The following is a 16,679-nucleotide window of genomic DNA, read 5'->3' on the forward strand; positions in this document are numbered from 1 at the left end:
CTAGCAGATGGCAAGGTAAGAGAATACATTATATGAAACAATACAGTTTACACATGCAGTACAGTCGATATTCCGTACAATTGACCACTAAATGGTAACACCCGAATACGTTTTTCAACTTGTTTAAGTCGGGGTCCACATTAATCAATTTGTGGTAATGTGTGTAAGGTGTGTAATTTGTTGTGAGGTGATGCACTGTGTTGTATGAGGGGTCGTTAGGGACATTATTCAGAATTAACCTCTTACATACACTACTGAAATACTCTTACATACAACGGCCCCTCATAGTGTTGGTTTTGTTCTTTCAACGAAGTGAGGTTCATGCATGGTTCATTTTGTGCACCAGTAAAAAAAAAATACTTTTTCTTGAATTTGAAAAAAAAAACATTATATTTTTCACTGAAGCAGGGTTCGGTGAATGCGCATATGAAACTGATGGGGTTCGGTACGTCCAACAAGGTTAAGAACCACTGCACTAACCCCTCTTCCACCGTGCTGCCTACACTCAAAAAAGGTTGAAAAACACTTCACTAAACCAGTGGTTCTCCACCTTTTTCCAGTGATGTTCCCCCAGTGAACATTTTTGGAATTCAAGTACCCCCTAACCAAATCAAAGCATTTTTGGTTGAAAAAAAGAGATAAAGAAGTAAATTACAGCCCTATGTCATCAGTTTCTGATATATTAAATTGTATAACAAGTATTGCTCATTTGTAGTGGTCTTTCTTGAACTATTTGGAAAAAAAGATATAAACATAACTAAAAACTTGTTGAAAAATAAACAAGTGATTCAATTATAAATAAAGATTGCTACACATAGAAGTAATCATCAACTTAAACTGCCTTCTTAGGGGATTGTAATAGAGATCCATCTGGATTCATGAACTTATTTCTAAGCATTTCTTCACAAAAAAAGACATTTTTAACATCAATATTTATGGAATATGTCCACAAAAAATGTAGCGGTCAACACTAAATATTGCATTGTTGTATTTCTTTTCCCAGTTTATGATCTTCTATTCATATTTTGTTAAAGTATTATTCAATAAATGCATTTATAAAGGATTTTTTAATTGTTGCTATTTTTGGAATATTAAAAAAAAAATCTCACGTACCCCTTGGCATACCTTCAGGTACCCCCAGGGGTACACGTACCCCCATTTGAGAACCACTGCACTAACCCGGGTGGCAGAGGGGTTAGTGCGTCTGCTTCACAATACGAAGGCCCTGCAGTCCTGGGTTCAATCCCAGGCTTGGGATCTTTCTGTGTGGAATTTGCATGTTCTCCCCGTTAATGCGTGGGTTCCCTCCGGGTACTCCGGCTTCCTCCCACTTCCAAAGACATGCACCTGGGGATAGGTTGATTGGCAACACTAAATTGGCCCTAGTGTGTGAATGTGAGTGTGAATGTTGTCTGTCTATCTGTGTTGGCCTTGCGACGAGGTGGCGACTTGTCCAGGGTGTAAGCCGCCTTCCGCCGGATTGTAGCTGAGATAGTGGCCAGCGCCCTCCGCGACCCCAAAAGGGATTAAGCGGTAGAAAATGGATGGATGGATGCACTAAACCAGGCTTAGTGTGGGTGATGATCATGGAAAAATAAACAAGGAGAGTAGACGTACATAAATAAGCACAAAAAGGAAGTTCAAATGTCTTACTGGTGGTGTTGTACTTCACCCCATTGATGTACTCGGGGCAGGGTCTCTCCACTATCTTCCCGGTGCTGCTGCGTGGCCAGCAGGTGCCGATCTCATCAGTGGTGGCATTGCAATAGAAATCTTGAGGGAATGGAAAGTTTCTATTAGACCATTTGCGGAGTGATGAGGGGAACTATCGGAGTCGTTCTTACCGTCCGCGCTCAGCTGGGACAATGACGCGTTTTCCCAAAAAGTGTCAGGAAAGGCTTCCAGCAAAGTGCAGTTTAAGTCCGCCAGCTCCCCGAATATGATCTGGTAGAGGGTGGCATCCATGGTCCCGGCTTAGCGCATGTGGGTTTTGGATGGATAGGCGTGCGCTCCGAGCGCAGCCGAGCCTTGTGCGCCTGTGAGTGGCGGCGGCGGCGTCTCTGGCTCCCGCTCCTCCTGAGCGCTTATTGGCTCTGGCCAATAAGAGCCGCCTTCGTCATCGTCGTCATCGTCGTTATCGTTATCAGCCTCATTAATCAACGTGGAGCGGGGAGGCAGTCATGCACCTGCAGGGGCGCCGAAAAAGAGGGGTAAAGGAGACGGATTCTAGGGGCCCATGATTGAGGGGGGCCCAGAGAGGCTCCTAATGATGATGAAATTACATGAAATTATGTGTTGGGGGCCCTGTAAAGATTATTTTCATTGGGCCCAAAATCCCTAGCGGCGCCCCTGCGCACTTGGTACACACATCATCTATATCAGTGGTTCTCAACCTGTTTTCAGTGATGTACCCCCTGTGAACATTTTTTGAATTCAAGTACCCCCTAATCAGAGCAAAGCATTTTTGGTTGACAAAAAGAGATAAAGAAGTAAAATACAGCACTATGTCATCAGTTTCTGATTTATTAAATTGTATAACAGTGCAAAATATTGCTCATTTGTAGTGGTCTTTCTTGAGCTAATTGGAAGAAAAGATACAAAAATAACTAAAAACTTCTTGAAAAATAAACAAGTCTGATATTTTATATATCACTGATGAAATATTAACATTGCAACACATGCCAATACGGCCTTTTTAATTTACTAAATTACAATTTAAAATTTCCCGGGAGTTTCGCCTTCGAAACGTCGTATAATGATGACGTGTACGCAAGACGTCACGGGGTTTTAGGAAATATGAGCGCTGCGCACACACACAGCTAAAAGTCGTCTGCTTAAACGGCATAATTATACAGTTTTTTGGACATCTGTGTTGCTGAATCTTTTGCGATTTGTTCAATTAATATTGGAGAAGTCACAGTAGAAAGATGGAGTTGGGAGGCTATAGCCTCTAGCCACACAAACACAAGGTGATTCCTTGTTTAACATTTCTGGAGGTGAAACTTTCCTATGGATCAGAGAACATGGATCCCAACCACATGTCAACCAGCAGGTTTAGGTGAGAAAATTGTGGTTAAAAAGTCAGTTCTTACCGGAGAAAAGCTGAGCTTGTGCCGTCCATAGCTGCCGTCGACTCCCCTGAGACACTGCGCGTCAAGACACCCGTGGAGACACCCTTCCGACTATCAGGTAATATTAAAATCACTAAAACACTAGCAACACAATAGAAAGATAAGGGATTTCCCAGAATTAACCTAGGAAATGTGTCTAAAAACATCAGAATCCGTCCCAATGCAATCGCGTTTTTTTTTTTTTTTCTAGTCCGTCGCTATCAATATCCTCAAACACGAATCTTTCGTCCTCGCTCAAATTAATGGAGAAATTGTCGTTTTCTCGGTCCGAATAGCACTTTTTGTTGGAGGCTCCCATTAAAAACAATGTGAATATGTGACGAGCCATCCAACATGTGACGTCATCGTCTGCGACTTCCGGTAGAGGCAGGGTTTTTCTCTTAACACCGAAAGTTGCGTACTTTATCGTGGATGTTCTCTACTAAATCCTCTAAGCAAAAATATGGCAATCCCCTGTTTAAATAAGAAAATCTCCTTTCAGTAGGCCTTTAAAGTGCCCTCTTTGGGGATTGTAATAGAAGTCCATCTGGATTCTTAATTCTAAACATGTCTTCACAAAAAACAAATCTTTAACATCAATATTTATCTAGCATGGGTTAGTTGGAAGGTCAGCAGTGAATATTGAATTGTTGCATTTCTTTTCACAATTTATGAACTTACATTCATATTTTGTTGAAGTATTATTCAATAAATAAATTTATAAAGGATTTTTTAATTGTTGCTATTTTTAGAATATTTAAAAAAATATCTCACGTACCCCTTGGCATACCTTCAAGTACCCCCCAGGGGACAATGTACCCCCATTTGAGAACCACTGATCTATATTACTGTCTTCCATATAACACATTGTATATGGCTGTTTTATTTAACTTTATTTAAATTTTGGATGTTTTATCAAGGTTAAAGATTGCCTAGGTTTACCACACTGACTTAGTCATTAAAGTTAATATTAAAGTACCAATCATTGTCACACACACACAAGGTGTGGCAAAATTATTTTCTGCATTTGACCCATCACCCTTGATCACCCCCTGGGAGTTGAGGGGAGCAGTGAGCAGCAGCGGTGGCCGCGCCCGGGGATTATTTTTGGTGATTTATAACCCCCAATTCCAACCCTTGATGCTGAGTGTCAAGCAGGGAGTTGATGGCTCCCATTTTTATAGTCTTTGGTATGACTCTGTCGGGTTGTAACACACAACCTACCGATCTCAGTGCGGACACTCTAACCACTATGCCCCTGAGTAGGTTATATCCACAGATAGCACATGTTGAAAGCCTAGTGCTAATTGCTAAATACTAGCAGTGACTAGCAAGTGGAATTTGTTCCTTCCGGGGATAACGTTGTGTAATCACAACAAAGAAAGGTGTGTGTTCTATTTAACTTTACTAGGGAGGTGTTCAGGGCACGTCCAACCGGTAGGAGGCCATGGGGAAGACCCAGGACACGTTGGGAAGACTATGTCTCCCGGCTGGCCTGGGAACGCCTCGGGATCCCCCGGGAAGAGCTAGACAAAGTGGCTGGGGAGAAGGAAGTCTGTGTTTCCCTACTTAGGCTATTGCCCCCGCGACCCGACCTCGGATAAGCGGAAGAAGAGGGATGGATGGATGGATACACGTGTTATATCAACATGTAGTTTTGGTTTTCTTCACCAATTACTCCCAAATGAGGCTAATTGACACAGGTTGTCATGCCAACCAGCATGCCAGCTTAATTCTCTTTCCACATTTCTTGCGGCAAGAGCAACATGGAGATCAATGTAAGTACAGTAATTGTTTTCATGGTTTAAGCATTTGTACTATTGATTGATTTGAGTATTTCCAATTAGAGTTTGACCTTCCATCAACAGGTGTTGGGTTTTTTCCCCCCAAATAATGGCTGACATGTTTGTAATGTCATTTAATGTGCTGTGCTTCTTGTTTGATTAGTTTGCCCCATTGTCATCAGTCAATCAATCACCATCATGTTGTGTGCGTCCTATCTGTGTTTTTTGTCGTAATTAGCCTGAGTGCCTGCTTGGTTCTGTTATGTCCTTATTGAATCCTTATTGTCCTTGAAAGTGGCTAAGTGCTCCTTGTTTCTGTGTTTTTACTTGAATTCTCCCCTTCTGAGAATAGAGGCTATTGAATGATGACCCAACAGGAAGTAGATTAAGGCTTTTAACTTGAGTCAGTAGTTTGTCATTTATTGCTACTTTTTACTGATCATAGCAAATGTGTATTGAAAGGGACTTTCTGGTGGAGTAGGACACCCCGCTTCGGCTCTCTCACGCACATTTCCAACAACTCATTAAAATAAGCAGTGTGTGTCCTTTTCAATTAGTTGCTGAAAGCCAGTGTTCACCACAGCAGATACTTCACACTGTGATGTGTTTTGACATGCTTTTTTTCTTTCCACTCCTTCTATACCAAACATCTTAAGGGGGACTGCACTTTTTTTCTTGTTTTGTTTGCCTTTTATTCACAATCCCTATGTAAGACAATAACACGTGTACTTTTTTAAATTAATTTTAATTTATAATCAATCAATCAATCAATGTTTACTTATATAGCCCTAAATCACTAGTGTCTCAAAGGGCTGCACAAACCACAACACAAACCACTACGACATCCTCGGTAGGCCCACATAAGGGCAAGGAAAACTCACACCCAGTGGGACGTCGGTGACAATGATGACTATGAGAACCTTGGAGAGGACGAAAGCAATGGATGTCGAGAAAGTCTAACATGATACAGTGAAAGTTCAATCCTGATCCAACACAGCAGCGAGAGTCCCGTTCACAGCGGAGCCAGCAGGAAAGCATCCCAAGCGGAGGCGGATCAGCAGCGCAGGGATGTCCCAAGCCGATACACAGGCAATCGGTCCATCCTGGGTCCCAACTCTGGACGAGCAGTCCAACCTGGGTCCCGACTTTGGACAGCCAGTACGTCATCCATGGCCACCGGATCGGACTGGGCCCCCTCCACAAGGGAGAGTGGGACATAGGAGAAAAAGAAAAGAAACGGCAGATCAACTGGTCTAAAAAGGGAGTCTATTTAAAGGTTAGAATATACAAATGAGTTTTAAGGTGATACTTAAATAATACAAGGCGGCTAACAATGCAGCTAATGGGAGTATTCTATTGGGCCTATAAAATCCTTAAAAAAATATCCGAAAACTGCTAACTCTACTCCATTTACAGTTTGTGACCTGAGTGTTAACCAAGTATTAGCAATATTATTATCAGCCTTTACACAGAGGAACTTCTTTTAGCAGCACCGTGGTCAAAGAGAGGTAACTAGCTACTGCAGTTATTGATATATTGAGCCGGCGAGCTGCTGCATAGCCTCTGAGTGGGTAAAAGTTAATTTTAGATTGTAAATCATGCCTCTCACCTGTGGAGTAAAATATATTGGCCATAAACCGAGAAGTTGATCAACTTTGACACTCAAGACATGAAAAGACACTCGTTTGCGCCCAATAGTGTTGTCCCTATACCAATATTTAGGGATCGGTACCAAAATTATTTTGGCACTTTTCGGTACTTTTTTCTCAAAAGGGGACCACAAAAAATGGCATATTTGGCTTAATTGTAACAAAAAAATCTTACGGTACATTAAACATATGTTTCTTATGGCAAGTTTGTCCTTAAATAAAATAGTGAACATACAAGAAAACTTGTCTTTCAGTAGTAAGTAAGCAAAAAAATGCTCTTATTTAGTCTGCTGACGTATGCTGTAACATATTGTTTCATTTTTCATTCTATTTTGTAAAAATTATTAAAGACAAGCGGTAGAAAATGAATTATTAATCTTTCTCTCAACATTTTCTACCTACACCTTCCGCACGATTGTAGCTGAGACAGGCACCAGCGCCTCTGGCGACCCCAAAGGGAACAAGGGGTAGAAAATGGATGGATGGATGTTACATGTGTATTTGTCTCCATCATGTGGTCAGGGCAGTTAACATATATTTTCAAAGTGTGTACTTTTGAATCAAACTTTATTGACCGGAAGTTGCACAAGCCAAGCAGAGAAGTTTACGGCGTGACGGACTTCCTCCATCCGAGTTCCGCTGACCACCAAAGAGGGACATGACGGCGTGCAGATTGTGAGTTTCTTTTATTCTTGCAATAAAGTCTCGCGTCAGGTCGCTTTTCAGCTCCGGCTCCACCTGTTCGCTCTTCCGCTTGCTTTTCAGCCTCACATTGTCTGCCTCTTGCTCTCGTTTTCCATCGCTCTCTCCGTTGCTCTCGTTCTGCAATTGTTGGTTTTTCTCCTCCTTCTGCTGCCCCGTCCTGCTCCGCTGCTCAACAGAGGATTATATAATTGCAGCCAGCCGGTCACGCCTCCTCGCCCCCGTCTTGGCCCTGGCGTCCTCCGCCTCGCTGTCCGTCTGCCGGCCACGCCTCCACACATACGGTTTATGTTTTAATTGCTGATAGATTTTAATTGATTTTTGAATGCGCCAGAAAATTACCCGTTTTGTATACCGTTGATGTGATTCAATGAACAGTAGGGTGTAACTGTGTTCCCCTTTAGTATTTATCCAGCAATGATCATGTGGTGACATCAATTATGGTATTTTGAGAGGTAATCATTGAAGTCGGAGATCACTGAAGGCCTCGGTGGGAAACGCACGGCCCGCCACTGTGCTCAGTTTGCCTATCAGAAACAAAATGTTCAAACTTGATTTTAAAATGTGTAGTGAAGCCAGCTTTTCTTCACAAAGCTGTCACCCCCATGCAGGCTCTTTTCTGCCAAAAATTTTGATTTTTAGATGCTATACATTTAAATGTATAAACCTGCTAAAATGATGAGTGAAGAAAGTCATGTTACTTTCCCTGAAAATCAACAGTTGTCTCAAATTGCCACACATTACAACAATGTTTATTAAAGGCCTACTGAAATTAGATTTTCTTATTCAAACGGGGATAGCAGGTCCATTTTATGTGTCATACTTGATCATTTCGCGATACTGCCATATTTTTGCTGAAAGGATTTAGTAGAGAACATCCACGATAAAATTTGCAACTTTTGGTCGCTAACAGAAAAGCCCTGCCTTTACCGGAAGTCGCAGACGATGACGTCACCCGTTGATGGCTCCTCACATCCTCACATTGTTTTTAATGGGAGTGTCCAACAAAAAGAGCTATTCGGGCTGAGAAAACAACAATTTCCCCATTAATTTGAGCGAGGATGAAAGATTTGTGTTTGAGGATATTGATAGCGACGGATTCAGAAGTTTTTAGACACATTTACTAGGATAATTCTGGGAAATCCTTTAACTTTCTATTCTGTTGCTAGTGTTTTAGTGAGTTTAACAGTACCTTAAAGTCGGAGGGGTGTGTCCACAGGTGTGTTGACGCCAGTGTCTCAAGGGAGTCGATGGCAGCTTTATGGACGGCGCAAGCTCAGCTGATCTCCGGTAAGAAGCGACTTTTTACCACAATTTTCTCACCGAAACTTGCTGGTTGACATTCGGTCGGAAACCATGTTCGCTTGACTGCTCTGATCCTCCGAGAATTTTAAACAAGGAATCACAGTGCGTTTGTGTGGCTAAAGGCTAAAGCTTCCCAACTCCATCTTTCTACTTTAACTTCTCCAATATTAATTGAACAAATTGCAAAAGATTCAGCAAAACAAATGATGCGGTTAAAGCAGACGACTTTTAGCTGCGTGTGTGTGCAGCGCTCATATTTCCTAATAGTCCGTGACGTCACGCGTACACGTCATCATTAAGCAACGTTTTCAAGAAGAAACTCCCGGGAAATTTAAAATTACAATTTAGTAAACTTAAAATGCCGTATTGACATGTGTTGCAATGTTAATATTTCATCATTGATATATAAACTATCAGACTGCGTGGTGGGTAGTAGTGGGTTTCAGTAGGCCTTTAATTTACTTATAAAAATATTTGGTTATACATGGATCGCTCGCTCTTCTACTAATGAAAATCTGTTTTCTAGACACTTGCTGAACCAACGATTCTACTAATAAAAACTATGTTTTACTACATACACTGACTGTCCTTGGCGGACTGTTGAAGCCTCTTTGCCATACCACCGTTTCAAACTAAGTTATTTCCTTCAGCCATTTTACACGGTCACCTTTAAAACTTTTTTGTAGATACTATTAAGTTGTGTTTGTGAAAGCATGGGCTGTTTCCTTTAACTACTTTTGATTGACTAGCAAGCCAAGGACTCAAGGCCTGATCATTCTTACAGTCCATCACTCTAGTGCCGCAGACGTAGGAGAGTAAAAAATAAAGAAACTCAGCCTCTTGCGGTTAGATTATTGTAAAAATTGCAACCTCAATGTCGATAAATCGTGCAACCCAAGGCAAGGCTGGCTTGATACATGGGCTCACCTGAGCTGAAGCCCAGTGGCTCTGACCAATCAGGGTCCTCCGATTTTGACGGCGCAATGCAATGATTGGTGTTCATAGTTGTCAATCACAGTGATTGTGTACTTTCTCTCTCTCTAGGCTGCGTTGATTTTCCCTACTTCTCGAACCTACATCGCCTGTGTGAGTAACCACTATACTATTGAGCTAAAACAGAGGCAGATGTAATCATGGACCAAATTATTTTTTTAAATGGGTGATATTTTTTTATTGTTGATGTTCTGTTGAGTGAAATCATGATTTTTTTTTTCAAACTGTGTTTTCGGACTGGGTGGAGGTGGGGCGTGTTGAGGGATTGTTGTTGTTTGCGGGAGGCTCCAAAGCCCCTGTTACTGGGCAGTACCATGTCAATGAGGAAGAAAGTTTTTTGTTTATGTGATGAAAACACACAACGGGGTGTGAGTTTTCCTTTCCCTTATGTGGGTTCTTCCGAGGATGTCGTAGTCGTAGTGGTTTGTACAGTCCTTTGAGACATTTGTGATTTAGGGCTATATAAATAAACATTGATTGATTGATTGATTGATTGATTGATTGATTGAACTTGTGGGGGGGAGGCCTCAAAAGTGGAGCTAAAAAGTGAGGGAAGTTATAGGCCTTTCACACATTCAATTCTCATCAAGAGGCTGCCCAGACATATCCTGCTGAGAGAACATCATTAAAAACTCAAATATCAGGCTCTTTTTAATGCAGCATCTAAAATTCTAACTTCAAGGGGGAACTGATACTTTTGAATTGTTGCCTATAAATTTCAATCCTTAAGAGAGATACGGACATTATTTTAATGCAGTCTAACTCAGAAATAAAAGTCTGCTTACATTTGGGTGAATAGGAGCCATGAATTCATGGCGTCATTGCGTCTATTCCGACCATCAAACCCAATAAATAACCATCCAAAAAGCGCCAACAATATTCCATTTACATTTCCTGACCTGAATTTGAAACAAATGTTAGCAACATTGTCATCATAAGCATTAAGGACTTTTTTTTTAGCTGTGTATTGTCACAGAGAGGTAACTTCCTCATTATAAATCATGTCTCTCACTTGATTGTAAAATGATGTGGACATAAACTGAGAAGTTGGTACACTTTGAGAGCACACTTAGACCCGGAAAAGGCGAAAAAGATCTGAAAGGTCTTTGGGCCATTAGGAATCTATGGGATGCCGAATGTAAATTTTGTAGCAGATTCATTTCTCAATTTAGCTCAGTTTTCTCAGATTTTGCTCATTTTCATCACATTTAAGATTACATTAAATGTTGACTCTAAATATGACGTTTAAATGTAAAATCTGCACTTAAATCTTAAATCTAAACATCCATCTGTAAAGATGGGGGGGTCACAGCTTGCTGCGGGGTCGTCCTCCCAGGAAGGCAGACGGACTACTCGGGACATGGCTTTCCGGTAAAAACATGATTTAATCTTGAACTCAAAAGCTACAAAAAAGTACAAACAAAAGGCGCGCAGCAGGCGGAAACACAACTCAGACAAAACTATGGACAATAAACAAAACTTACTTGACAGGAAAACGCGCATGAATCTATGGTATGAAGGAGCAGCATGAACTCTGGCGTGAACAGAGCATGAAAAGAACAATGACGCCAGGTGGACTGACTGGAAAAGACAAGCTTAAATACTGCCTGTGATTAGTGCTCAGGAAGCAGGTGAACGGTCGAGCACTAATCAGAGACAGTTGAACACAATACGTAACCATTGCGACAAAACAAGGGAGTGAAAAAACAGGAAGCAATGGAGTCTTAAAACCGAACTACACAAAACATGATCACAAGACATGACACCATCCATCCATCTATTTTAAAGTTAAAGTTAAAAGTAAAAGTACCAATGATTGTAGAAATTATTTTCTGCTTCCCATCACCCTTGATAACCCCCTGGGAGGTGAGGGGAGCAGTGAGCAGCAGCGGTGGCCATGCCCGGGAATATTTTTTGGTGATTAAACCCCCAATTGCAACCCTTGAGCTGAGTGCCAAGCAAAAATATAATGGGTCGCTTTTTTATAGACTTTGGTATGATTTTCTACCGCTTGTCCCTTTTAGGGTCGCGGGGGTTGCTGGAGCCTATTTCAGCTGCATTCAAGCGGAAGGCGGCGTACACCCTGGACAAGTCGCCACCTTATCACAGGGCCAACACGGATAGACCGACAACATTCACACTCACATTCACACACTAGGGCCAATTTCGTGTTGCAAATCAACCTATCCCCAGGTGCATGTCTTTGGAGGTGGGAGGAAGCTGGAGTACCCGGAGGGAACCCATGCAATCACGGGGAGAACATGCAAACTCCTCCCCGAATGATCCCGAGCCCAGGATCGAACCCAGGACCTTTGTATTGTGAGGGACATGCACTAACCCCTGTTCTACCATGCTGCCTAAATCATAAACATATATGTTAAATATCAACCTAAATGTTGAATCTAAACCTAAATGTGGAATCTAAATGTGAGCGCTAAATGTTTAATCTGAATATTAATGTTAAAGCTAAACCTAAATCTTAAATCAAAATCTAAATGTGAGTGCTAAATCCCTCGCCAAGTGTAAAGATAAATATGTTGTCAATATTCAACCGATCCGACGCCCCACAGCAGCGCCCACATATTTGTCCCTCAGGAAACCACTACTACACTTTTTCTTACTGCAGAAGAAGAAAAAGGTGTTTAATGACAAATAATGCCAATAAAGGTGCATCATTTTTAAAAAGGTTTGCTTGTAATTAGATTTACGTTTAGATTGATACATACTGTTTATATGTACAAAACCCGTTTCCATATGAGTTGGGAAATTGTATTAGATGTAAATATAAACGGAATACAATGATTTGCAAATCCTTTTCAACCCATATTCAATTGATCGCACTACAAAGACAAGATATTTGATGTTCAAACTCATTAATTGTATTTTTTTTGCAAATAATAATTCACTTAGATTTTCATGGATGCAACACGTGCCAAAGTAGTTGGGAAAGGGCATGTTCACCACTGTGTTACATCATCCTTTCTTTTAACAACACATAATAAACGTTTGGGAACTGAGGAAACTAATTGTTGAAGCTTTGAAAGTGGAATTCTTTCCCATTTTTGTTTTATGTAGAGCTTCAGTCGTTCACAGTTTGGTATCTCCGCTGTCGTATTTTACGCTTCATAATGCGCCACACATTTTCGATGGGTGACAGGTCTGGACTGCAGGCGGGCCAGGAAAGTATCCGCACTCTTTTTTTACAAAGCCACACTGTTGTAACGCTTGTCTTTCTGAAATAAGCAGGGGCGTCCATGATAACGTTGCTTGGATGACAACATATGTTGCTCCAAAACCTGTATGGACCTTTCAGCATTAATGGTGCCTTCACAGATGTGTAAGTTACCCATGCCTTGGGCACTAATACACCCCCATACCATCACAGATGCTGGCTTTTGAACTTTGCGCCTATAACAATCAGAATGGTTATTTTCCTCTTTGTTTTGGAGGACACCACGTCCTCTGTTTCCAAATATAATTTGAAATGTGGACTCATCAGACCACAGAACACCTTTCCACTTTGCATCAGTCCATCTTAGATTATCTCGGGTGCAGCCCGAGATAATCAGGATATTGGATATTGTTGATAAATGGGTTTGGCTTTGCATAGTAGAGTTTTAACTTGCACTTACAGATGTAGCAACCAAATGTAGTTACTGACAGTGGATTTATGAAGTGTTCCTGAGTCCATGTGGTGATATCCTTACACACTGATGTCGGTTTTTGATGCAGTACAGACTGAGGGGTCAATAGTCCGCAATATCATCGCTTACGTGCAGTGATTTCTCCCGATTCCCTGAACTTTTTGATGATTTTACAGACCGTAGATGGTAAAATTCCTAAATTCCTTGCAATAGCTCGTTGAGAAATGTTGTTCTAAAACTGTTCGACAATTTGCTTACAAATTGGTGACCCTCACCCCATCCTTGTTTGTGAACTACTTAGCATTTCTTGGAAGCAGCTTTTATACCCAATCATGGCACCCACCTGTTCCCAATTAGCCTGCACACCCGTGGGATGTTCCATATAAGTGTTTGACGAGCAGTTCTCAACTTTATCAGTATTTATTGCCACCTTTCCCAACTTCTTTGTCACGTGTTGCTGGCATCAAATTCTAAAGTTAATGATTATTTGCAAAAAAAAAAAAAAAAAAAGTTTATCAGTTTGAACATCAAATATGTTGTCTTTGTAGCATATTCAACTGAATATGGGTTGAAAAGGATTTGCAAATCATTGTGTTCCCTTTATATTCACATCTTAAACAATTCCCCAACTCATATGGAAACAGGGTTTGTACTTGGATAATGTTAAGCATACATGGCACATAAATTAAAAAAAACGCATCACAATGTTTGCTTTTTTTTTCTTCATCACGGATTTTTGCTCACTGCAAACTTTTTGAGAGTCAACAAATATCACTTACTGTACACAGTCTGCTGTCATTAGGATGCTGACTGCTGGGATGTTCATGTATTTCCATTTATATAAAATCCTCATAATCTTCTCGAAGAAACGTGTGTGTGTGTGGGGGGGGGGGGGGGGTGTTACAAGTGCTTTCCGGGTAGTTCCGGTTACAGGTCATAAATTGGCTGTGTAAGTGTCCAAACTTGTCTGATTACCTACTAAGACGTCTCATGTCCAGGTGAGAAGCATGATATATGATCTACAATAAACTTACAGGGAGCAAGGAAGCAAGGAAACAGCAGACCACTCGATGATTTAAACATAGTGACAGACAGTCGTGACCACGGTGCCACAATAAGTAGTTTGTCTGTGTTAGCGCTTACTATAACAATATTACAATTACTTGAATAATATTCAAGTCACAAAATTTAAATTGAGTATTGTTGGCGGTTTTTGAATGGTTATTTATCTGGTTTTATGGGTGGAATAGTGCAGCTTGCATTGGCTCCACTGTAAGCAGACTTATATTTACCTTTATTTTATATTTAAAATATATATATTTTTAAAATCCATCCGTCGTCCTGTCCTTCATAATGATTGCGAACAATAGACAAAATTCCAGAAAAAGGGCAGTTCCACTTTAAGGTTTTGTGTCATAGTATTAGCCCAGTTAATTTTTGGCTAACAACATATTTTCTTGTATTTTTGTGCGAGTAGTTTTAGACATTGAGGTGTTATGTCTATGTGCTTCATTTCAAACTGAACTGTGTGTTTAGGTGTGCTGGAACTGGTTGCTAGCAGCTATTTAACAGATCCAGAGCAATCAAGGCTCACTGTTAATATCTTATTTGAAGTAACATGTTGCGGAAGGCCGTGTTGTGAATTGTCCAGTGAAAGGTTGTACAAATTATTTCAAGTTAAATGTATCGCTCACATGCCTCGGAAACACAGGCATTTTACTTATCCTAGTAGTGGTGATGTACTGTATACAAAGAATGTGCCCAGTCATCATCATCTATTTTAACCGAATCGCATGACTTTGGCCGTATGTATATGAGGCAGGCACAGACTTAAAATTAGACTTCCTTTTATTGTGATTCAAATTTTAACTTTACAGTACAGACAAGAACAAAATTTTGGTGCATTAGCTTGTTGTAGTGCAGGACAAAAGAGCAACATAAGAGAGACGACACGACAGTAGTGGGCTTCATCAGTGACAACAAAGACATGGACTACAGGGAGGAGGTGAAACATCTGGTTGACTGGTGCAGAACCAAAAACCTGGTCCTGAATGTCAACAAGACCAAGGAGATCATCCAGACACCGGAGCTCTTGTAAAAAGAACTCAGCAGCGCATGCCCTTTTTGCGTCGGATGAAAAGAACACAGCTACCTCCACCTCTTCTCACCACATTCTACAGAGGCACTATAGAGAGCCTGCTGACCAACAACATCTCTGTCTGGACTGGAGCCTGCAATGCCTCGGACTGGAAGTCTCTCCAGAGAGTGGTGAGGACGGCGGAAAAGATCACCAGGACTCCTCTTCCTACTATCCAGGAGATTGCAAGAAGCCGCTGCCTGACCAGGGCTCAGAAAATCTGCAAAGACTCCTCCCAACCCCACCAAGGACTGTTTTCACTGCTGGACTCTAAAAAGAGATTCCGCAGCCTCCGAAGCAGAACCTCCAGGTTCTGTAACAACTTCTTCCCTCAGGCCGTAAGACTCCTGAACACATCACAATTAAATTATCCCCTCAACTCCCCCCAAAATGGATTAACTCGCTGGAATAAAAAAGACAATATGATATACATCCATAAACGTGGACGCATGTGAAAAAGTGCAATATATTTATCTGTACAGTAATCTATTTATTTATATATATTTATAAATATTTATTTATTTTATATCCATCCATCCATTTTCTACTGCTTATTCCCTTTCGGGGTCGCGGGGGGCGCTAGCGCCTATCTCAGCTAGAATCGGGCGGAAGGCGTGGTACACCCTGGACAAGTCGCCACCTCATCGCAGGGCCAACACAGATAGACAGACAACATTCACACTCACATTCACACACTAGGGCCAATTTAGTGTTGCCAATCAACCTATCCCCAGGTGCATGTCTTTGGAAGTGGGAGGAAGCCAGAGTACCCGGAGGGAACCCACGCATTCACGGGGAGAACATGCAAACTCCTCACAGAAAGATCCCGAGCCTGGAATTGAACCCAGGACTGCAGGACCTTCGTATTGTGCGGCAGAAGCACTAACCCCTCTTCCACCGTGAAGCCCATTCATTTTATATTTATATATTTATATATTATTTATATATATTTGTTTAATTACATATGCACCTTTTTGCTTTTTTTTATCCTGCACTACCATGAGCTTATGCAACGAAATTTCGTTCTTATCTGTGCTGTAAAGTTCAAATTTGAATGACAATAAAAAGGAAGTCTAGTCTAGTCTAATAAGGTGCAGATATAAATAGATTATTGTACAGATAAATATTTTGCACTTTTGCATATGCATCCGTGTTTATGGATGTATGTTATATTATCTTTATATTCCAGCGAGTTAATCCATTTTGGCGGGGAATTGATACAGACACGGGTACAGATGAAGGTGGCATGCCTATATCTTTTTTTTTTTTTGTCCTGTCCAGCTTCTCAGGCAAATCATATAGTTGATATAGATGCTCATATCGGCTGTTGAGATTTACTTTAAAAAAGAGAAGTG

The 16,679-nt window shown here is 41.1% G+C and overlaps 1 protein-coding gene across 1 annotated transcript in view; it reads right to left on the reverse strand.

Annotated features, from left to right (window-relative positions):
* Positions 1–2,041, reverse strand: part of LOC133568551 (corticotropin-releasing factor receptor 2) — a 170,460-nt gene extending 168,419 nt beyond the window's left edge. Inside the window, exons 1-2 of the mRNA XM_061920556.1 lie at positions 1,845–2,041; positions 1,654–1,773 (exon numbers count right to left, since the gene is read on the reverse strand). Of these exons, the coding sequence (XP_061776540.1) occupies positions 1,654–1,773; positions 1,845–1,965 (241 nt within the window). The 5' untranslated portion in view covers positions 1,966–2,041. The remainder of the gene's footprint in view (positions 1–1,653; positions 1,774–1,844) is intronic.
* Between the last annotated feature and the right edge of the window lie 14,638 nt (positions 2,042–16,679).

The sequence above is a fragment of the Nerophis ophidion genome, linkage group LG14, assembly GCF_033978795.1.
Source record: "Nerophis ophidion isolate RoL-2023_Sa linkage group LG14, RoL_Noph_v1.0, whole genome shotgun sequence".
Lineage (NCBI taxonomy): Eukaryota > Metazoa > Chordata > Actinopteri > Syngnathiformes > Syngnathidae > Nerophis > Nerophis ophidion.